We start from the raw sequence: 24,515 nt of genomic DNA, 5'->3' as shown, positions 1-24,515 counted from the left end.
TGGCCTCATCAGTGTTTTTCAGCTAGTAGCAGAAATAATAAATATGTGCAGTAAAAATTTACATGAAAACTAAAAATTTCCTCTCTGCTCCTTTTTTTTCTTTTTGCGGTGCTGGGGCTCAAAGCCAGGCCCTTGTGCATACTAGGTGGGAACTCTTTGTATTTGCTTTGATCCCAGGTTGATGACCTTACTTTAATAAGATCCAAACTCTGAATATTTGGGTTTATAAAAGAAATCTTGGGACAATGTTTAGCTTCAGTATTACTTCACAGAACAGCTTCTCTACTGAATTTAAAATAGATTTTGTTTGAAAGAATTCTATTTACAATCAACCTGGCAAGAAATACATCTGTTGTGTAAAGTACATTGGTAACAAGAATTAGCAAGCTAGAAGCCAAGTTATTTTGCAACCATCATTGTACCTCATATAATAACTTAATATTCCATGAAGTCTGGGCCTCCTGAACAATTTTTCTTGGTACAGTGTCACATAGTGAGTGCTGTGCACAGAGCTCTAAGGAAGCCAGAACCTGGTCCAGGTCACTGCATGACCTTGGCCAGAATCTTAGTTTCTGTGAGCCTTATTTCTGAATCTATGCCACAAGGGGAATGAATTTCCTCTGAGATTTTTATGGCTATAAATTTGATGAGTCTTCGTAAACTTTATTATTTCATTTATTTTGTTTTATTGCAGTAGAACCAAACATACTGTGTTGGTTCTTGCCAAAAGTCTCATTTGTTTCCTCTCCCTGAATATTGCAGTCTGCACGATACTGAGAGAGGGGGTGAGGTGGAGGGAAGGCTGACTGACTGACTGGAAAGAGAGCTCATTCTGTTTTTTAAATCTGGGAGTCTGCTTAAAACTGCACCAATTACCCTGGAAGAATATTTGTGCTCATCCCATTTTAGGCCATTAATAACTTCTTTTACTGGGGAACTACTACTGGAAAGCATTTTAAAGTGAAAATCTTACTTCTGAATTATTTTCACCCAGGTGCATTAAGTTTCTGGCAAACTGATAAGCACTGTTGTCACCCTTTTTCAGTTGATAGTCATAGCAAAGGCAGAAAGAACCCTACTCTGGAGCAGCAGGAATTCATCTGCTTCTCCAAGCTGGCAGAGCTTTCTTTTCACTGTTCTCTCTTGACCCTGAGGAAACTAGCTTGAGTATGAGCAAGAGAGAATAAACCTTAATTTGTTTTAGTGTAAAATAAAGACATAAAGAAAGTGTCTTTATTTATTGACTGCCTATATCTAGTGTTCCTTCTTACTTAAAACAACATTCAGGGTGGGACGAAATGCCTACTATAAAGTCCAGATTCCTTTTTCTTTGTCTGCTGATTCGTAAGGACAGATGGGCTATGAATTCCACACCATTGACTTTGGGCCAGGGCCAGGATCTTCTTGTTTTCCCTGGTTGTAGGTGCATGAGAAGGTAGCTGACTTTGGGAATCAAATACTGTCTGTAATGATGCTTAGTCACAAAAGAAGAATTTGGTGCCTTCATGTTGGTTAAGAACCACCGTACCATCTATCTTATCACCTAAGTCTGGAACTGTCCCAGGAAGCTGAAGAGATTGGAAGGAACAAGCAAAAGTAATACCACCCACACCTCCACCCCCCCATTAAGTAATTATCTGAGTCTACCTATGTGGAGCTCAGTAAACAGTAAAAATCAGTGAGGTAATTATGTTGTGTGTCCATTAAGGATAACACTATGGTACGAACTTAAGAGAATTCGAGTAAATACAAATCTGGATACTGCCCTCTGGAAGCTCCTTGTCTTCTGTCTAGAGAACAAGGCTACACTCCTACAAGTGATAGGCCAAATGGAATAGGAATGATGTGAGATACTAAATGCTGTGGAATTTCAGAGGAGAGGAGGTTGGAAAAGACCTCCTGGAACAGCTGGGATCTGAATGGGCCTTGAAAAATGCTTGCAGAAAGATATGGGAGTAATGACCTGACCAAAGCTGTGAACTGAGATCAGAAGTTATGTCCTAAGAAGTCAGCCTGTAAGGGATGCAGGGCCAGATGTGGACAAGGTGACTGCCAGAGTGAAGTGTCGGTAGCAGGTACTGTTGAAAGTTTGGGAGCAGGTAAATGTCACGAAAAAAGGAGGATGTGGTAATGCTTATAGAAGTTGGCTTGGCCAGTAGAAAGCTACCTGCTGACCTATTCTTCAGAAGCAGTTGTAATAAGCCACAAGGTGACGACAGCTAAGACCAAGGAGGTAGCCAGGACAACAGAGGAAAAGATGTGTGAAGGACATTTGGAGTAATACATCTTCTACACTTGGTATTTGATGGGCTTCAGGATGTTCAGAAATAACATGAGGTTGTATAACATGGGAACGAGGAGGATTGGTACTTTTCATCCAGGCCGAGAAACTGGGGAGATTAACTAGATTGAGAGTTGAAATTTCACTCAGCTTTTGCTGTTTTGGCAAAACTTCATTATGGAAATGCTTCCCCCTCCTGGAAAATATTTAGATTTAAGTTAAGAGGCACTGCTCAGAAAACAGGTCTAATACAATTTTCTAGAGCCACTGGCCTAAAGGCAAGAGTTGAGACAGTGAAATGAATGTGTGGAAGAGGAAATGTATGGCATGGGGCAAGGAACCAAGGTGTTGGAGGAAAGAAGAGCCAGGAGTAGACGGGTGATGGTAGAAAGGGAACTAGGATTCAGTTATGCTTTGAAAAGCTGGAGGCATTGAGGGTGGGGAGTAATCACCCAACCTCCCTTGGCCTCTCATTTTTCACCCTTAAAAGTGCATACCCACCAGTAATATTACTTGATCTTCCCAGCATCCCAGTGAATCTGGCAGATGAACAGAGCCCACTATGGATCTGTAAAATTATGATTTCTGGGTAAAGTCCTGTGTACGTTTAGTGTACTTGTAGAGCTTTCCATTTGTTTACTTGAATAAGATTTTACCTGGCAATTGTTCCAGTTCTACTTAAACCATACAATTTCAGTGGATTCCTTTTTCTGTTCTATAATGTCCATATTTGTGATATCCCTTATATTAATAAAAAGAATTTTCTACCTTTTTCTGTTTGCTTTAGTTTTTGGTGCTTAGGCCTGTGTAAGGTTAAAACACAAAATTAAACAGTGGGTCACCTAACAGACATTTAGGAATGGATCACTTTATGTTCAGTTAGTGACAAAATAAGTAGAGAAACACCTCCAGTGTTTTTAGGACCTCCTCATTCAGGCATTGGGTCCAGAGACAAATTAATCTCTTCTGCTCCTTTGCAGCCAGAATATTGTGCAACCCCATGCCCAGCCTCTTTCCTGGAGACTGGGGGAAGAAGGAATCTGAGCTAGTTTAAGATTTATTCTAACATAAAGAAATTTATTTGGTGGCATTACTAAAAAAGAAAAAAAATCTTGACTTAGTGAGGTTTTTTGTGGTTTTTTTTTCTCAAGTGAATAGAGTTTTTCTCTCCCCTATTGTGAAATGTAGTTCCCTCAGGAACAGATTTTACATCAGTCAAGTGGTTTGACTGTAACTACATTTGGGTCTTCAGGTTCTTTTTTCTTGTCCCTTCCTTCCCCAGGCAGAGACTCCTGTTGCTGGATATCCACTATACTCCAATACAGTATTTTTTTTGATCAGAAACAAAAGAGTTTGCTTCTTACACTGATTCAGAGCAAGGTCCCCCAGGATTGTCTTTTGTTCAGTAATTGGAGCATAAGCTGAGCCTGGTTAATTTCAAAGCTTACCCACAACACACATTCCCTCCCTTCCGTCCTTGTGCAGTTTCTGAGCTGTTGGTGGTACCTTGTATTCGGTCTGGAACAACAACAACAAAAAGCTTGAATTGTTGAATGTTCACAACTACTGTGACATCTGGTATGGCACCAAATAGCACTGTTGGTGCAGTTAATTTTAAGTTTGGGTAAGAAACAAAACTGGAAAGCTCTTCATCTTTACAGCATTTGTTAACACATGCACCTCCAAATTATGCACTGGGTGCTATCACAATGAATAAAACAAAGGAAATCATGAGTTGATTTTTATGTTAGTAACATAAGTTCTTTCATTGTTATTTGCTGTTCAGACACCAGCAAGTTCCTGTGTTCATTCCTTTTGGTTTAGTTGAAGGTTTTGTTTGGTTTTTTTTTTGTTTGTCTTTATAAGGCAGAAATGTAGAAAACATATCATTTCTGGGCATTTAATTGGCAAAAGCTCTGATGTAAGAAATAGAAATTAATTATAAGAATTATTTTTCTTTTAAAGCAACAAAGTCTGTAACTTGTTTCTGCTTCTTAAAAATGATTACAGTAGATGAAACAATCTTAAGTAGCCAAATTCTAGATGCTAACTAGCCATTATTATTTGTATAAAAATATATTGTGAAATTAGACAGTATTATATATCTTTCAGGTTCTGCAGTATAGGACTTGGATTTGCAACCAACAGATTTGACTTTGCAGGTTTTTAGTTTGTGAAGAAAGAATGGTCTTTCTCATGATTCTTCTTTTGTAATCTGCACTGTAACAGTGGCCCACTACCTGACTGGCCTTGCTCTCATCATCAGGTCGAGGTCTTAGAATGGTTTCATCTTTGCTTTTTTATAAGCTTTCCTATAATTGCACAGTTGTTTGCTATCTTGAATTTCCTTTTGTGACAATTAAAAACATGCCAGTATTTTAATGTAATCTTTAATTTTCAAGTTATACATTCAATCATGGAAGGGAAAAAAAATCCCTTTCTGAGGAACACTTTTAAAACCATTGAAATAGAATAAGAATATTCATTACTTGTACATCATGTATTTTCCCCTAAATGGTGTACAAAGAAGTGACAGTTGAGCTGAGCATATGTTAATAGAAGGTCTGCATTTTCCTGTGACACTGACAGTTTCATTGGCTGTATATTCCTGAAATGCAAATAACCTCTGTTCTCTTCAGAGCTGTAATTAATCTGAATAGTTATTTAAATAGTATCAAAATCTTTTAACTACTAAGAAGCCAAACATTTAAGATGGTGAATTTACAGTTCTGTTTGAAGGACAGTACAATTGACAAGGGCACAGTGATCTGAGATGCTGCTGCATGTTGGATCTATACATTCTGTAGAATAAAATGGCAGAATCTATCTGGTGCTATATAAACTCTTTTAACTACCATTTATTTTAGCATCATGGCATGTGCAAATTCCTGCTGTTCAGTTAAGGGACCAGCTTCACAACTGGTGTTACAATCTGTGGCCACAGCACTGCATCACAATGCAGCAAATGCATTTTCCACATTAACCTAACATGACAGCTGAAGTGATTATTAACCATGCAAGATGTCGGAAGTCATCAAAAATTCACATCAGAGTAATTGCAGTGGCTTGGGTCGGGGGAAAAAGTATCATAGCATTCCTTGCCTACATGTTGTCTCTCCCCCTCTTAAATCTTAACTTGGTACAGTCCGTTAACAATAAAATACCCTTCTGTAACCTATAAACTGTTACTCCCATCAGTTTGTGCTTTCAAACTGATAGCTGACTTCTCTGAATTTGCATAGAGCACCTCTGAGGATGATACTCTGCTATGGGGGCTGCAGTGCACCCTTTTTAAGAGGACCTTGCAATCTCATTGTCTAATTGGACTCTTTAGTGCTTCAGTCATATCAGCACTTGCAGAGGGGTCGTTGTCTTCGCTTTCCTTCTTTCCTCTCTTTCTCTCCTTTCTCTCTCCCTATTCCTCTCCCTTCTCCTATTGCCACCCCTCAATTCCAGCAATTTAGGGTGGGAAAAACTTGAGCGCTGGTTCCACAGAGCTCTTCCCACGTAAGAAGGTATGGAAGAGCTGCAGTGACCGACAGCATCAACTAGTCTCCAACTCCTTAAATTTGAGAGCTGCAGGTAGGATTGCCTGTGTTTTGTAAAGAAATTAAGATAAATGCACCCTGGTAAATAGAGTGACAGCATGTTGCAGTTCACTGTGAAAGACAAGGTCTTGGTTTGTTTAAAATTTTGAGTTACATTTGGAAGCAGTTAACTCATTTGATAGGAAAAGTACTTATCTCTTCTGAGACTTGTTCGCATCTGTGTCTTGCCATTGTAATGTTTTTCTTTAAAAGAATATATTGGGTGGGGCAGAGAAGTATTTGCCTTAAGATTTAAATAATTGATTGTTTAGGATTTTTGCAGACTTCATCTTTAAGTAGCAGGGAGTATATGGACTTTCTTGAGGATTTTTAAGAGACATGTGAAGTGCAGAATTCTTCTATGATGTGAAATATGAAAATGGAATTTCTTTTTTGCTAAAAACCAATTATTTTGGATTATAGGTGAGTTGCTGTATGTGTGTTGTGTTTTGTGTGTGTGTGTGTGTGTGTGTGTGTATGTGTGTAGGATACTTTACCAAGAAATCCAGTTACTTGTATTTGGTGATTAGGAGAAAATTAGAAATATTTGGAATTACTCACAGGAAAAGTCTCAGCATTAGGCTTTAAATGAGAAGAATGAAATAGTAGGGGAAGTGAATTCTTAAGTATTAGCAATAGTTGGCAATTTAAATTAAGATACTTTGTATTTCTTAAATTCAGCCTCAAATGAGTGTGAGTTTTAAAAATATAGTTTAGATTTTTGTAATTTGTGTAAGTGAAATGAAAACGTCCTGTCATGTAAACATTATTTGGAGAGTAATAAAATTATAAGATTGCCTCTAATACTTTTAATACCTTAATATCAGAGAAAAATGTTTTAAATTCAGCATTAAAAAGCAACTTGTTGTCTTCCCTTAAAAACAACACTATCTCAAAAAAAGACAATGATATATTCAGCTTTTTATTTCAAGGAATTGTATTTGTATTGTGGGACCTGTAAGGTGTGGGTCCTCTTTCAGAGGCTCAGACTTGGAAATTGCTCACTTAGGGATTTAGTAGTTCCCTTCAGAGGTGTAGGACTTTTCTTTACTCTTAACAATAGGAAGGCTTGAGGAGCTGTCAAGTGGGGAATGAAGGAGAGCTGCTCAGGGAAGGGAGAGGAACTGTGAGAATTTGGCTTCTGTCAGTGCTAGAAGTCTGGATTTGCCCATGACTTAAGATTTCTTTAAAACTCTGACCCAGTGCAGTACTGCAAAGAATTGATTTCTGAGATGAGACAATGAGCTGTGGTTTGCATTTTGTAAAGATGGAGGAAACCTCTAACACTGACCCTGTATGGGATATGACTCAATTATCCATGCCTTGGTACAGTTGCAAATTATTTTCCTTTGTCTGAAGTGGGTGGATGCCAGCGCCTTCATCAGAGCTCCTTAATTTAATGTATGGAAAATGTCTCAGCCACCATTTTTAACAATTAGCTGTATCATAGTCGAGGTGAACTGGATTCTGAAGGCAGCTGCAGGGCCCTTTCATTTACATTAGGTTCTGTGGCACAGGAGCTTTGTTACTATAAAACTAAGAAAATGAATTTGCACACTGTACAGAAGAGTTCTGTAGGAGGGTGGAGAACATTCCCAGAAAGAAAATGGAATCCTTTTGTCTACGGTAAGTATTTCTCATATAGCGGTGAGAGGTTGAAAATTTGTCTTTGGTTGAATGGGCAAAATAGACTTTTAAATAAATGCTGCAAATATGAAAGGTGTTGCCCAGAGATTCTTGGATGTATTTTTTTAAGGTGTATGTTAAAAACCAGGTGTGATATATATATTCTTGAAGTATTCTTGAAGCTTCATGAGTAATTTTAGCAAATGATTTAAATTAATTATTCATTAATAATTGAAGTTAATGAGAGGTATAAATATATCACTAGTCGGAGATGAAAATGACACTTGAGAGAAAAAAGAAATCTGAATGTGGTAAATTTAAGAGTTGAGGCTTCTTTTCACTGTCTTTTATAAAAAAGAACATATTTTCCATTCCTGAAAAGAATTGCTTAATTGTAATACCTTTTGTTGTTGTTAAGAAAATGCTTCATTGTTAATGACCTATAATTGCTGATTAAAAGACATTAAAAAAATGTTTTAACAAAATAGGATTTTTGTCTTCAAAGATCAATAGATTGAGGCTTTCGCTCTCACTCATGAGGATAATTTTCTGTGCCTTCTGCTTAATTAATAGTTGTGACTTCAAAGCTATTCATATAAAACTCTTATTTGTAATTGTAAGCTTATAAATTTGGATTCTTAAAATTAATTGGATTTGACCTGGCTTATTTCATTGTTCCTTTCTACTGTTATTAAGAGGAAACAAGTTGATTTTAACTTTAATTTGTATGTTTATCTTTTAAAGGCTGAAGAATTTTTTTATCTTTTAAACCCGAAGAATTTATAGTAAGTGTATTCAACAGTAATTTGTACCATGAAGAATTGGCTCAAAATTAGAGGCTGTATTAGGAGTTGAATCTTCACAGAACTAGTATCTGAGAATCCTTTTAACTGGATATCAAATTTATATTGCCAACTATTCTAGTTCTTCTTGCACTAGGTGTTATTCATCCTAGTTACTGAATGCTGTTTTCTGTAATTAATGGATGTTTAAAACTAGAGAGAGAACAATTTTCTTCATATCAACCCTTTCTCTGACATAGGAAGATTCAGTTTTCATAAGCCTAGGGTTAGAATTTTACAAAGATTCAGTAAAACCATGGTACTAATATTAGTTTGCAGCATAAAAGCTTAGGTGTCATAATTTTTTACTGTAGGGGGCATATTTAATATATTACTTGTTTAGGTATATGGTAGAGTACAAAGGGATTCTTTTCCCTGGATTTTTACAAGGCTTGCACCTTAAATAAAAGAGTTTTAAGGTAGCAAATTAGAACTCCATTTTAACTGCAGCTTTGCTTACATATAAAATATTTGGCTGGATGGCATAGGAGTGTTAGAAAGCCTTCCTTTGAAATTTTTAAAGCAGTACACTTAGTTGAAGAGCCTGTTATTATTTTCTGTTGCTGGCTTTATAAGAAGCTGTGTCCTTTTTAGGTACCATGAAGACATAGCAGAGAACCATTTGCCTCCTATTTTCTTTGCCTTCACTATGGTCTACTCAAGTTTGGCTGCTGGAAGAGGCTGTCCTTCCTGATAAATGAAGGGGATTCCAGATTCTCTTCACTCTAGAAACTCTTCGGTTTTCTCATGAAATTTTAGTTTACCTAAAATTTCAAAAGAGTCAGGGGGAGGTTTTTGTTGCAACAGAAAATACCTTCTTATTAAACCTTTGAGTGCTGTGGCAGTACCATAATGTAGATAAGCAAGCATGTCAGCCAGCCCGCTAGGAATTGTTCTGTGGCACTAAGATGGCAGTGAGAAAGGAGTAAAATGGCGTCACCAGGAGCACTGTGATAAGTGGACCACTTGAGTTCTTTTCCTTCTTTTGAGTTTGAAGACGCCTTTAGTAGCACTGCCTTGCCAATTTAGTTACTTTTTATGATTAGAAGATAGAAGTTTTGAGATTTTCTTGACTGAATTAGCAGTTATATCTAGATGGCTTTTTTTTTTCTTTTTTTCTTTTTTTGGTACCGGGGATCGAACTCATGTCCTTGCGCTTGCACAGCAGGTGGCGAAACCACTAAGCTAAATCCCCAGCCCTAGATGGCTTTTATTAAGAAATTATATTAACACTTCTGAAATTCCTTGCTTTGTGCTTTCTTCTTTGATAGTATAAAAACTTACTTCTTCCACTGTAGAATGGAGTTTTAGAAAATGAAGGACTGTATACATTTTTATGGCAAAGTGAAACTAGCATTTGTATGCACTTACGTTCTTTCTTGGGTTTTATTTTACATATATATATATATATATATATATGCCTTAAAAAACAAAGCTTATTGTATTTCTTTTGTGGTTTGAGATGTAGATTATTTTGCAAGTGAACTGTAGTAATGACATTGCTTATTTCTCACCTGTTTCCACCTCTTCTGGACTTGGGATTTATGGAGCTGGCCTTAGAGTTTATGTAGCACAATTAGCTTATCCTATAGTTAAGTAAAACAGGTTTACTGCAGTTAAATAACTTTCTCAAGGTCATACATTGAAAAGCAGTTGGTTTTGCCCTAAATCCAGACCACTTGACTCCCAGTCTATGCTGTGTCATACTGCAGTCTCTATCTGTCTCCATTTCTTTCTGTTTGTAGGCTTGCTGGTGATTGATTTAATGGGTTGAGTTTTCAGCAGTCTGTCTTTGCTTTAGCAACATAGAGGTGTTCCTTTTGAGCTGTGCCAGAAATGAGGTGTGCTTGGAGTCTTCTTAGACTTGTGTTACAAATGATATGCATTTATAAGTTTATCATTTACAAACAAACACTTACAAATATGATCTATCCTGCAAGCCACGCTTTTAGGTCTGCTGTGTAGGCTCGGCATGAAAAGCAACATGGTGCTCATCTCCTGGGCTGGGCAAGGTTGTCATGTTTATCTGCTGTGAAGCCGAGTATTCTCAAGTGTTTTCCAGCAGATCACACATTTAACTCTAAGTATGAGGAGTCCCACAGTGGAGGGTCACCCCTTCTTTTTAAGACTAGACTGAGTGAAAGAATTTTAGTTCCTTGTCAGTTTTCAGGCATTTTCTGTTTGAGGAAGAAACTGATCCTGCCTTCTCTCTTTCTGTTGCATGTATTTGTCACACCTGCTAAGCAGTGTTTCATGTTTTCTATACCTGCGGTAACATTGGTGAGTGGTGCATTCTGCAGTATTTCTCATCCCTGACAGTGTAAAGTCAGAACGTTTCCAAACTTAATTAAGGTTTTAGAGAGCATGTGAAATCACAAGTCCTGTTAGGAAAGAAGCATCTTGTCAAATTCCATTTAAAACAATGTAAAGTTATTAAAGAAGGTTTCTTGTTTATTTTAGTAGTCTCCAAAATATATTAATTTTTGAAAAAAGAATTTCTGAGTAAGAAGAAACTGCAGGAGAACCAAAACTCCCTTTTCTGTGACAGTCTTGAAGATTGGTGCTCCAAACCCATCAGCGTAAGCATTGCTGCATAGCAGGAGGAGCTGTGGTTTTTGACTGCAGTGTAAATGACTGACACCATGTACCAGCAGGGAATTAATATGAGATGTGGTTCCCAAACACTGTCCTACAGCGCTCCATGCGCTTGCTAAGTAGAACTCAGGCTTAATCTGGAACCCTGCAGAAGTCAGCCTGCTGAAAGCTGTAGGCTCCCACCCGGCCACCTCTGAGACATGCCCTTTGCTATTCTTTCCCCCTCACAACCCCCAGATCTTGCTTTTGTTTCCTTTTAAAAGCCGTTATTGAGTCTCCCCCCACCCCCGCTTTTTTTTTTTTTTAACTGCAGTGCAGTTTTAATGCCCAAAGTTCTATGGATGTGCACTAATCCATCTCCAAGATGGATAGATTGAGACATTTTTATTATCCCTTAATGAATTCTTCTTAGTATGTTTGCTTTTTTTCTTTTTTTGAAATCCTTCTTGTCTTTCCTTTATGTCTTTCCTTCATCTAGAATATTTGGACTTCATATTTTCCTAAATCTTCTCATACCATTGGTTGAGGAAGGGGTTCTCTGCTGCCTTCCTTTGAAACCAGATACACTTTCTCACACTGTTAATATTCATTGTTTGCAGAGCTGCAACCAAAAAGTTCTCTTCAGAATTTTTCTCTTTCTGTGTCTCCAGAGTTTATCCCTACCAAGTGTGCCAGGCTTTTGGGGGCAATTGGCAGGAGATAAAATGCTCCACACTGGCTGTCTCAGCAGTCTGTGCTCTGTTAGCTTGGTGCCTTCTTTCCTTGTCCTCTAGTGCTCTCCCTGACCTCCTACAATCAGTAAGTGAAGAGAGAGGGTTGCCAGCAGAGGCCCTGGCACTGCAGCTTGGCACATCTTACTGCATCATGACCCTTTTCGCTAGGATGCAGGATCTAGCTTGTTTTTCTGAAAGTGATAAGGTAGCAGCACTGAACAAGTCACATTCCTCCCCCAGTGCTCTTGTGACTAGCAAAGAGGTGGCTTATACAACCCTCTGTATAACGGGGCTTTGCTGGATTTGGGAGGAGAAGGGATTCTGCTGAAAAAACATTGTTTTCCCTGGTAGTATGTATGGTCATCATTTATAATTTTACTCATTTATATTATGCCCTTAATACTTACTACCTCTGTCTATGGAGTCTCCAGAGCCATTCAGTAACTGAGTTAGGTGAAATGTTTTTCTTTCCTGGATAGCCAACTAGAAAGGTAGGAGGAGATAACAAGAGTGCCCTAGGGCCCCAAAAAGAGGCAGAATAAGCTTTGTAGCTATAGTCCAGAGATTGAAATGGCCTCCCTGGGATGCAACCCTTAACTTTGGCCTTTCTCTCTTTGACAAAGGAGGCTTTCCGTGCATCTCTATACCCCTTGCTACCCACCACCAAACTAGCATGCCCCTTTCCTTGCTGCTGCTTTCCCTTCTGGTTTCTTTCTTTATCCAATGCTGAAACCTTGGAAATTGGAATTTTGTTACATGGTGATTTTTTTTTTTTTCTTTTAGGGGGCTAGGGTAAGAAGCAGCTAGAAGGGGTCTGTAATTAGGTGGATTTACATTAATAACTCTGTCAAGCCTGTGGCTTTCGCAGAAGGCAAAGGGGCAGATAGAATTCTGTCATGGGTATCTTAGCATGCCCTTGAAGAGACCAGGCATGTCAACTCAGTTAGGTCTTATGTTGCCTAGGTCCTTGGCTGGTCCCAGAGGAGTCATTGCCCAGTGCTGTGTATTTTTGAGTTTAGAATCTCCTAGTGAGCATTGAGTTTTCATCTCTCTGTGAGAAGTTGTAGACCATTCTGAAAACTTATTAGAATCATGGGGCAGGGAATTTGTTTTGTTTAATGGACCCAAACCTATCATATAATTGTGTAACCCTTTTTTAGCCCAGTACCAGAAACAGTGCATAAAATGGGACCCAGCATCCTGACAGTGACAGATGGCCTAGTGGCCACCCAGTGCCATGTTGTATCGCCAAGGTCTGCCACCTGTGGCTCCAGAGGGGCCTGCAGCACCACAGATCTGCTGAGCCTGCAAATGGTAGACTCGTCTAGCCCTCTCGCAGCATCTGCTGCCACCTGCTGAAGGAAGGCAGCTAGTCTTTTGCATATATGCACAACAAGAAATCCTACAAAGCATTAAAAATATATTACAATTGACAGATGTCAGCTATGCCCACGTAAGACTGCTTTCTGCAGGAGTATTTTAGAAGATATGTATGAAATCTGTGAACAGATGATTTATGGGTGATTTAAAGTATTAAAATTTTTGTAGAAAACAAACATGGGATTTACTGTAAATATCTGAGTTGGAGAATAAAGCTTGGACTTCACTGTTCAGTCTGTATTCCTTACAGATGAAGATTCAGCCTCTCATGGACCTTGTAAGGTGACATTTTATGTACTATTTTCTTACAGTATAGTGGTCTGATAAAATAAGCAAATATACCATAAATCTTACAGAAATTCTCCCGATTTTGAAAATACCCTAATTTAAAATTTTCTGTTTTGGCTTAGTGTGTGTGTTTTATCAGTAATGAGTATTTCTGCACTTGGAAGATTCCTTGAGGCATTCTCAATATAGGCGTCACAAAAGGGAGCTAATGAAAGGCATGTCCACACCATCTGATAAGCCCAGGGGCTCTGGCTCTGAGTACTGGCAGGATTTCTGTCTTGCTCATAGGAATAGTATCCTACTTCATCCTTCCTCATTTTTCTCTCTAAGTAGGAATATTACCTTTGTAAAAATTTCACCCAAAAGGTTTCAGAAGAGGTCATTTGTTCAGAAATTGGGAAAAAGGTTTGGGAGAGGTGAAGAGAGTATTTTACTTAGAATGGATTGAAGTAAAATAATGGCTACAACTCACACTCCTCCTGTCCTTATAGAATTTGGACTCTTCTCCATTGCAGTAACCAAAGTTCTTCAGTTTTTAAAATTTGCTTTTTTTCCCTTTCCTTTCCTTTTTATTTTGTCTACCTAGCTGTTCCTTATGTCTTAGTAATTTTTTGTTTGTTTGTTTGAGGCAAAGTCTTGCTTTGTAATTCAGGCTGGCCCTGAAGCCACTGTCTAACCTAGGCTGGCCTCAAACTCATGGCGATGTTCCTTCTTCAGTCTCCCAAGTGCTGGGGTTACAGGCGTGCACCATCCTGCCCAGCTCTTTCTTAAACCATTTCTAATACCACTGCTCACTATATGTTAATATTTTGATTTGGAGTGTTGGTTACAGATTTCTTGTTGATTTGTATATATTGTACATGTTAAATGAGGGATGGCCAAAGATTTTGTAATATTCACCATGTATTTTTGTGTTGTGTCAGATACTTTCTGATAAATATCTCACCTGCTGTGAATGCCTCACTCTGTAATTTTTTTCCATTAAGTTTATTGGTACATTTTAATTATAGAGTACAGTTACATTCATCATTGGGATCGTGTACCTTTACATGATGGTCACTCTATATTTTGACAGAATGGATTACAGTTAGTCTCTTAGAGGGAAGAGATATGAGATACTCTTATGTTTTGAGGGTTGTGTAAAATATGGCTGTTACTTCATGGGATCTACTTAGACTAGTTTTACTTTTCAAAAACAATTTTAAAAGACAGGAACTTCAATTCACTGGTTATGTAACTGTCCAACAAATCATTTATTTGTTGTAGATGGGAAGCAAAGAACTGTGAGTCAGTGGAAGCTCTTTTTTGTGTGTGTGCCATCTTTTCCTAGCTAACTTGAATACTGAAATTTTTCTCACAGAACCCCTCTTTTCTTTTTTTTTCTCCCCGTCCCACATCATTTCTTAATAGCTTTCACTTTTGGAAAGTAAGTTAAGTAAGAAAATTTAGCCACTTGGCAAAAACAAGGATCCCTTTGCCCAATTCCTTTTTCTACAGTAGAATTTAGCTGCCATTTGTCTTCTAAAACCCAGAGTCTGAATGGTGATTAAAAATAAGGTTGTTTCAAGCCTGTCTTTCTGGACCTGAGTGTTTAAGAGCCACTTTAGCCACAAGATTTCAGAGGTATGACTACATATTTGTTAAGAGAATCAGCTTATTTTGAGGTTATGTTTAAGGTTTTCAGCTTGTATACATTGCAAGACAGCCCACTTCTTAAAGATGTAACACATGGCAGAAGATACTGTTTGAGCAGATGTATGGTATTTATTGTTCTGTAACAATAAAGCAGTAATAATATTTTGAAATGATGTAGAATTGACCTCTGGAGCAGTGATTTCAATCTTTTTGGACTGTGACCCATAGGAAAAAATGTAGTTTATATTATGATCCACTTCATATACCCACCCATAAATATATATAATCCAAACAAATGTTTCTTTAAACAGTACTTACTTATACCACATAGCAGTGTTGCATTTTGTTTCATTTTAAAAATGCAGTTTGATGCCTTGCAAGCACAAGGATCTGAGTTCAATCCCCGGAACCAAAAAACAAAAAAAAAACCAAAACCAATAAAAATGCAGTTTGATCTCATGACTCAATTATGGATTCTTACTCATAGTTTAAAAACTACTGTTCTAAAGGAATGCCAGAACCTTGACTTTTGTTATCTCGTCCCTCATGATGTGAGACTGGAGAGAAAGAAATAAAAATAAAAGCAAGAAATACCGTTTTTTCTACCGTGGTGTGCTGTGATGAGAGAAAGCATGGTAGAGTGGAAGAGGGTAAAAAGGGCCAGAAAATTTGGTTTCTAAGTCAGCTGTGCTGCCTATGAACTAAGTCATTGTAATGTAGAGCCCCCAGAGCATTTTAGAGTTGGTAAAATTTCTAGAAACCACGTCATACAGCTTGCTCAACTGTTGAAGTTTATTGAGGTCACAAAGTATAATCTAGTTAAATAGTATTGTGAGGTTAGCCTTGAGTTAAAATAGAAGACTACAACCATATGTGTGTAACACACTTAAGCCTGGCACAAAGTAATTGCCATGTAAGTGTTAGCTGTTATTAGTATATCTTCCTTAAATCCAAAATTGTGAAATCCAAGCTGCCTCAAAATATGAAACTTTGTGAGCGCTGACATGATGCCCCAAATGTAAAATGACACGCCTGACCTTATGTGATGGGTTGCAGTCAAAACATAGGCACACTGAAAATATTGTAGGAAATCACCATATGTTGTATGTATAGGGTATATGTGAAACATATGAATTTCATGTTTAGATGTGGTTCCTACCCCTAAAATGTCTCATCATGTTTATATAAACATTCCAAAATCTGAAAAAAAAAATCTGAAATCCAAAACACTTCTGTCCTAAGTGTTTTAGACAAAGGATACTCAGTCTGTATAACCATAAGAATTATTCTCCAGGCACCCCCCTTCATCTTTGTAAAGGAGAATTTATGCCTAGTTAAGAAAACAAATTTAAGGATATTTTGCCCCCCTTCAGATCTTTATCCTTTTAGAGAGGGAAAGAATTTTTTATTTTCACCACTTCCAAGTTTGCTGTTCCTTAAATAGTTGGTATGGAGAGTCAGAATTATATTTGAATTCTGCCCCTGCCTCTTCCTGATCCAGAATCCTTTGTCAAGTTAGTTAAACATTGAAATCTGTTTTTTATTGTAAAGCAGGGTGGGGAAAGTAGGGTGATCATGTCAGTACTTTCATCTTGTTAAATGATTAGCAGTTATTTCTTTGAATTGTCTAGAGAACTGTCTCTCTTAACTGCTTCCTGAATGGGAGCTATTTTGTGTTAGAGAAAGCTGGAAACCCAAACGTGTTCAAGGAGCCAGTTAGAAGAGAAGTCTGTTTCAGGACTCTGGCAGTGAGGAGCAGTATAGAGATTGGGGAAATCAGGTGTAGTCATCTTATCTGGCAAGCCTAGGTAAGATGTTCTTTATTGAGTGGGCCAACAGTAGAAGGGGTTGGGTGGGGGGACTAAAGACAATTAAATGCTTATGGCAAGATGAGGAGATAGCAGTAATGGGAAGCTCTGAGGCCCATAGTCTCAAAAGCTGGTATGTCTCGGTGGGAGGTGAGCTATCAGGCTTTTGTCTGCCGAGGGTGCTTCAGAGAGGCAGGGAGCTAGTTCATTGCTCACACCCTAGCTCATTGCTCCCGAGAACCCATTTTCAGATAAGGCATAAAAATGTATCACCAGGTTGAGAGTATGGGAGGTGCCTCACAGACAACTGAGGCAGGTTATGTTTCTACCCAGCTTTTTTTGTAGCTCTTTATTCAGCCAGTAGTTATTTTTCCTTGAGGTGTATGAGGGTGTCTTTCCTTGAGGTCTTTCCTTTTACTTATATTGTTGTAGCTGCCTCGTTCCTGAATTGTTTCAAAATGTTTACCTTTCATAGTCATTTTAACTTTGGGAAAGAATCAGAAGTTGCATAGTGCCAGATTTAATGAGGTGAATGAGGACAAACTATAATGTTTTTACAAGCCTGCCTTTCCACTGAATGGTGTTCAGTAGCATCATTCACTGTATTTATTTTTTATTACACCTTGTAAAGACAAAAGAAGGCTTCTAGAACTGCTTTAGAAAGTGTCAAGAACAATGGGTGTGTTCGAACTGAGGGGGACTAATGGCAATATGTCTTTTATTGTAATAAATTTTTAAATTTTAATTTAAACATTCACCATATATTTTGATCACCCTTTTTATGTTCTTTAAAAGAAGCTAACCACCACCATTTAGCACACAGATCCCAGCACTACTCTGTACATACCATCATTTTAAAGATCACTTCAAAAGATAGGTCACTAATGTGTTATTTTTTAAAAATATGATTTTTAACCCTGCTTTAACTGAAAGGAATAAAAAATGGAAATAAAAATGTAGAATCCGTGTATAGTTGGCCCACCATGTCCATGGGTTTCATGTGTATGGATTCAACCAAATGCTGCACAAAAATATTGGAGGAAAAAAATTGCATCTGTACTAAATACACAAAGAATTTCAGTTTTTTAGCATTATTCCCTAAATAATACAGCATCACAACTATCTACATGGTATTTACATTGTATTAGGTATTACAAGTAATCTAGAGATTGATATATGCAGAGGTTATATCCAAACTCTGTGCCATTTTATATGAGGGACCTGAGCATATGTGAGTTTTGGTATCAAGATAAAAGTAACCTACCTGCCCCTACTTCCTCCCAAGAGTAATCTGCCCTGAAGCAATGTCTTTTTTTTCTTCCTTTTTGTTCTTAACCACTTCTTGGAATTTCATCCCTTAGAAATTATTAATACAGATATTTGAAGCAGTCTTCAGGTTCTATTCTGAGAAGTGCCCTGCAGGAGTCTTCATGAGAGAACTGTTTTCTGGGTGTTGGCCACTGTCCCTGTTCTCTCCATGCACTGTCCACTTTGGGGTAGGATAAAGCAGGTATAGGACAATCATAGGCCAATACATAAGGACCTAGGGAATCTATGAAGAGTAGTAATGTTCTATTTAAATTTTATTTCCTATCTGCCCCACCTCCATTTTTTTTTTTTAAAGAACCAGGAACCTTATATCTAGGACTATTTGAAAAAATAGACTAAAATGAAAGTAATCAAAAACTGACTGTAAGTTTCAAATACAAGAAAGTTGTCAAATGTGTTTTAGTTTATTATTCTAAAAATTTTTGCTTAATTCTACTTTGTATTATATTTCCCAAAAGTTCCTGTTTTTTTTTTTTTTTTACAAAAAATAATGATTCTGAATAAACATTATTTCAGACATGTATGATTATGCCAATAGTGTACTTGACACACGTGTACTTTTCCTCATAGGTGGATCTGATATGTAAGGTAACTTGTATTTGTGTTGCAGCTGAAGACTTTGATCTCAGCTGATGGGTCAATTTCCTTGTTCCTATTTGGCCCCTACATCCCAAACTGTGGGAAAGAAGCTTCTCTCTCGGGTGTGAAGATGTTGGCCTGGAAGGCTACTCTGTTTTGTGTCTCTCTGCCTGCCTGCAGTTGTGGCTGTCAAGATAGTGTCCTGTCCCCCAACAGGCCAGTGAAGACAATAACAGCAACAGGGAAGGCACCTTGTGCATCTGTTTCTTAATTGTCACCAAAAGACCTAGACTTAATCAGGTCTATTAATAGAGCTATATATATCGAGGCTTGGGCTAAGAACTCGATTACATCATCTGATTATTAAGCAGGAACAAACTGGGGTTTAGAAAGTTTGAGTGACTTGTAAAGTCCTGCCATTAGTCAATGGAGGCACTGGAATTTGAAACTCATATTTCAAAACTTGTCCTCTTGGCCATTGTAGTGTTGTGCACTTGCATTTTTTTTTCAGACATTTATATCCAATGCATGTTAAATTAGATTTGTACACCTCTTCTTCACCTCACTAATTTTAAATAAGCAATGGATGTAATCATAGGGTAGGACATGCACATGGCAAAACCTCAAAAGAAGTGTGTAAATAAATGCTTCTTAGAACTACTTAGCCATTGGTAAACAAGTGAAAAGCCTGAAGACAAATGGGCAGTAATGGTTCCCACAACATTAGGAAGAAATTGAAGCAACAGAACTATAGAACAGTCACTGAAACTGTAACTGGCTACATAGACAAAGCTATGTCTCTATCATCGGCTATTTAGGAATTTTGAAGGGCAGTCTTGACTGCTTACTTTCTACATGTTCACGGGCTGTAAGACTACTTCTGTCTCATGGGAACTTTACCTTCTAACTATTGTCATGTGTTCCCAGAATGAAAGAAACTAGGAAACATGTTTAAAATCATCTATTTTGATGTTTTCAAGTTGACAGCATTTTGTGAGGGTGGAAGTGGACAGGGTAGCAGATATCTTGATAGTTCTTTTGTCCTACAATATACTTGTAGTTGTTTGAAGATTAATTTTAACCTAAGTTGTATCATTTCCCCCTCTTTGTAGGGCTTCCTGAAGAATGAGAAGGACAATGCACTGCTGTCTGCCATTGAAGAGTCCCGGAAGAGGGTAAGAAAATCCACAGTGGTATAAAGTCATAGGGCAGCAGTGTACAGCAGGTTGTGTACCCCCTCAAAGTGGGGGTCTGTCAGGCACAGCTCTCTCCTATGTAGATAGGTAGTGTAGAAGGAGTTCCATGGGAACTGTTTTTTGAGAATACTGTCCTTAAACCTCTCCATGTATTTAGTGACCGAAATGTATCTGAGATACTGAACTGGACAGTTAATAAATTAATCCTAAAATGGAAGGACCAGAAAATTCCTGAATTTCATTTATTGTATTAAATGATATTTTGCCTTCTCCTGAATCAGTAGTTCAGAAGAGCAATTGTGATCATTGATAATTTCTCCCTTCTTTTTCTTTTAACACACAACTTGACTGTACCACCTTTTATATTAACATTTTCTCCAAGATCTTAAAAACAAAGTAACTTGGTGCTCAGAAGTATGGTAAATAAATTAGCCAGAGCAGTCATTGTGTGTTGGCAGTATTTTTCAAACGCATTCCTACAAGATACTCAAAGATCACTTATTTTACTAATATTTTAGTTATCTCTGTTTGTTCTTGACAAGGATCAAAACCTTTCCAAAATATCCCATTACAGAGTAAGAGATTGTCAGGCCATGGGAGTCTGGGGAGGGAGGAGAAGGGCTGGCTGTCAGTGGGGTTGGCTCTGAGACAGCTCTTCCCCAGGAAGGTGTGCACCAGTCTGCAGCAGTGGGCCTCTGTGGAGGGACGACAGGCTGTTTACTAATTTGACTTTGGTAGCAAGTGAAATATATGTATGTATTATTTGTGTGGTTTTAAAAATAGTAAAGTGGAAAATGGTGCTTTGCAGTGTGCTTTATTAATATATTCTATGAGGGTGAAAGTGTCTCAATAGGACTGATGTGAGACAGGGCTGCCGAGGGGCCTGCCAGCTCTAGATTACAAGAAAATGTTCCCAAGGCATTATTTAAATGACTGATATGTTTAATTGTCAGAATAAAATTCCCTAAAATTTTGTTAATTTGATTGCTGGCAATAGTATATAGTCCTAGAAATAGAAAAACCCACTTGATACAGATTTGAAAATATTAAAAAAGGGATTTTTTGTTGTTGTTGTTCACACTGTGGAGTTACCAACATTGATTCTCCTGCTGTAAAGGACCAATGAAATTAAATTAGGATTGAATACCACCAAGCCTTATTAATCCATTACCCTGCAGAATGTGTTTCTGGAATTGGCAGTCTCTGAACATTGTGCCATACTGAGACTAAATGTGCAGCCAGCCAAAACATTTAGGTGACATACCACAGTGCAAAATGTGTGCATGTGTTTGTGAGGGAGATGTTCTGATGTTGGGAGCCCTCCTAGAGGGAGGCCTCTGACCTGTCTGGACAACAGGAGACTGCTGCTGAGCAAGCATTATTTTCAAAAAATGATTTGAAAATCAGCAGCTTCCTGGCATTTTGGTGGCAATTTCATGTTTGAATAACTTGCCAATGTCCTGCTGAATTGCCAAGAAAACAAGCTACAAAACCACAAATGTGTCCTATCTTTTCCCGTTTGGTGCATCCCAGCAAAAACAGAACAACATTATCAGAACATATGCAGTGTTTCTAAAAGGCAGCAACAGCTCAATAATAAATGGGTCTGAAGTCAAAGCATATTGCCCTCTTCCTTTTATAAAAATGGATTCTGAGTGCTCCCCACCTGTTCTTAATTCAGTTGCCCAGTTTTCTCCCTGCCTTCCTTTAATGTGTTTAAAGGGAAATATTTTCCACATGTACAGTAACTGGAAAGATTCAGATTTAATTTGTAATAGTTTCTTTACTACTTTGTCATTTTCTGTGGTTTGTTTGGCATTCCTTTTTAACACAACCCTTCCTATTTACCACTTTTGTCTTCCCTTGGATTTCTTTCCTTCTTGTCCCTACTGGTCTCTGTCTCCTACCTCACCTCAGAACCTCCCACCCCTTCTCTTTTCTTAGTTCTTGGTTGAGAAGCTCTGTTGATTCTCTCTCATGAGCTCCTTTTAGCATTCTTTACACCTAATCCAGTGGTTCAGACATGAGTATAAATGGAATAGACAGGAATTGGACAGATAGGTGACTGATCATCCCTGATTAGCCCATAAATGGGATGTTCCATTATCTCTAATATAATTGAGATAAGCTTGATGGAGGTAGTATGGCCAAGGGAAGAGAATTTTAATGTTGGTTCATTTATTTTTGTTTGAAGCGCCTCACATTAATGATGAATGGAATCACAGTGCTGTTCATTCTTGTTGTATATTTGTTTCTTGATGAGTGGCCTGGCATACTTCTTCAGTGTATATCTGAGGACTCAAGCCCAGAAAGCATCCATTTTTCAAAGATGCTTAGTGCTCTAAAGTACTAGGGAGAAATTCTTGGCACACACTTGGCAGCCTAATAAACAGGGTAGGTAATTCCCCCTATTGTCATTCTGACTCTTACCTGATGCTGAAAGTCTACCCCCACCAGCCTCACCTAGTTTTTCTGCCATTCTTTGTTTACTGGACTTGTCCTTAAGAAAAACTCTTGTGACATTTTATAGTATCCACAGCTTCATCTGTGCCTTACATCTTGTTGCCAAGCACAGAAAGCTGTATTAAATGCCCCCTCCCCCATCTCATTTCTATTTTCCCGGGTCTTCTTTGCTCATGGCCCTCAATTGTCCTATGTTGAGGAGGCTTGAGGAAGAGTTTTAGAGCACCTTGTGGCTCAGTTATGTACTCTTTCTGGATAACTTTTAGGGAAATGACTCCTGCCCACTGGTACTCCATCTTTCTGATCCTCAAAACACTTAGCTTTCATGTTTAAGTTCACTTCTGTGAAAAGACACAAAGATTTTTCTCTGGGTGTTTTTTAGCTCATACTTACTGATGTAGAATGATGTATTCTACTTGATTCTCAGTAAAAAGAACAAAATCAGGTGGAAGAGTGTTTTTTAAGCTAGGGAAGGTCATTTCTCTGGTGTCTTTAGAATACATATTAGAAAAGGGTACTGCAAGAGCCTTCTTCCTAATCACCTCGTTCATGTGTCTGTCTGTCTGGCAGGCTGGTGTCCCCTTTTCACATTTTAGTAAATATTAATCAAAATACAAGCATCCCATTTGTAGAAAAAGTATATTTGATTTTCTGACAGTTCCTCAAAGCTCAGATATTGTCAGTATAAATTATCTGCATTGCCAAAAATAAAGCAGGCATTCTTAATATAGTACTCTCTTAGTTCTGCCTAATTAGATGCCAATCTGATCAGAAAATGAAATGGGTTTTTGAAAAGGGAGGTTAAGCTGATAGGAAACCTGGTCTGCCAATTGAAGAATAATAGGCTGAGAATGTTTAGGATTCAGAGTGTCTCCATGGGTTGTTTTGATTTCCTTCTACAAGGGTTTTGCCTGCATCATTCCTTCTGTCCTTCCTCTCTTTCTTTCTCCTTCCCTCCTGCTGACCCTTCCTGCTGTCCCTCCCTCAGTCCTTCCCTTTCTTCTGTCTTTTTGTTCTGAGTGCCTTTGTTTTGGCAGCAACCTGCACTGTCACCAGTAGACAGTAGCGAGGTCTGCTAGACTTTGCAGTGACTTTGAAAAGCAGCAGCTTGATCCCAGAAGGCTGTTTTTCTTTTACTGATTTGCCTCCTGCTATGAAAATATTAGCGTTTCTTAAAAAATTAAAAAAATCATGGAATCTTTTGTTTCAGTCTTATCTTAGATGTTTGTTAAATCTTAAGATACCATTGATCTTATAATCCATAATTATTTTATGTACTACAAGGAAAAAATATTCCTATGATAATCAGTTTTAACATGTAGCCTAATTACAGCAGTTTAAAAAAAAGATGTTTGTCTTAGCACATGTAGAGATGCTCATGTAAATCAAAACCACAATCACATCCATTAGGAAGGTTCTTATAAGGAAGGAAAAACAGAAAATATTAAGTATTAATGAGGATGTAGAGAAATTAGAACATTTGTACACTGCTGGTAGGACTATAAACTGGTGTACCTCTTATGGTTATAGTACATAGATTCCTCAAAAAATTAAAATTAGTATTGCCATGTGATCCCAACAGTTCTACTTATGAATGTATAGCCAGAAGAGCTGAAGCAGGGACTCACAAAGAAATCTATACACCCCTGTTCATAGCAGCATTATTTACAAAAGGAAGGTGAATGTGACACGTTACAACATGTATGAATCTTGAGGACATTATGCTAAATGAATAAGCTAGTCACAGAAAGACAAAACTGATTACAGTTACAAAGATGAGTAGTCAAATTCAGAGACAGGATGTAGAATGAATGGTGGTTGCCAGGGCTGGTGGAGGGGTGAGGGAGGGAGGGAGGGAGGGGGAGAGAGAGAGGTGGAGGGAGAGGGAGGGGGAGAGGTAGAGGGAGAGGGAGGGGGGGGAGAGAGAGAGAGAGAACCTATTTAATGTTACTGAATTGTACATTTTTAAATGAAATACTTTGGAATCAATCTCACAAAAGAAATAAAAGATCTTTACATTGAAAATTACAGTACTTTGAAAAAGGAGATCGAAGAGGATATCACAAAATGGAAAGATATCCCTTGCTTGTGGGTAGGAAGAGCCAACATAGTGAAAATGGCCATACTCCCAAAATTGTTATACAGATTTAATGCAATCCCAATCAAAATACCACTAGCATACCTCACAGAACT

The 24,515-nt window shown here is 38.0% G+C and overlaps 1 protein-coding gene across 8 annotated transcripts in view; it reads left to right on the top strand.

The window, feature by feature from the left end:
• Nup93 (nucleoporin 93) overlaps positions 1 to 24,515 on the top strand; it is a 138,161-nt gene that overhangs the window by 66,735 nt on the left and 46,911 nt on the right. For 4 of the 8 annotated variants that reach the window (XM_021257019.2, XM_004843201.4, XM_087184373.1 and 1 more), the window contains one exon: positions 19,776 to 19,838. In XM_021257019.2, coding sequence (XP_021112678.1) covers positions 19,776 to 19,838 — 63 coding nt within the window. Of the gene's footprint in view, positions 1 to 5,472; positions 5,864 to 6,879; positions 7,495 to 19,775; positions 19,839 to 24,515 lie in introns of those variants that run through there. The other 4 variants (XM_087184380.1, XM_013071629.2, XM_087184393.1 and 1 more) reach the window with 4 other exon arrangements.

The sequence above is a fragment of the Heterocephalus glaber genome, unplaced genomic scaffold, assembly GCF_053883595.1.
Source record: "Heterocephalus glaber isolate CG9 unplaced genomic scaffold, H.glaber_assembly_v1.0 deba00000071, whole genome shotgun sequence".
In the NCBI taxonomy this organism is placed as follows: Eukaryota; Metazoa; Chordata; class Mammalia; order Rodentia; family Bathyergidae; genus Heterocephalus; species Heterocephalus glaber.
This window is presented reverse-complemented; position numbering and strand designations above follow the sequence as displayed.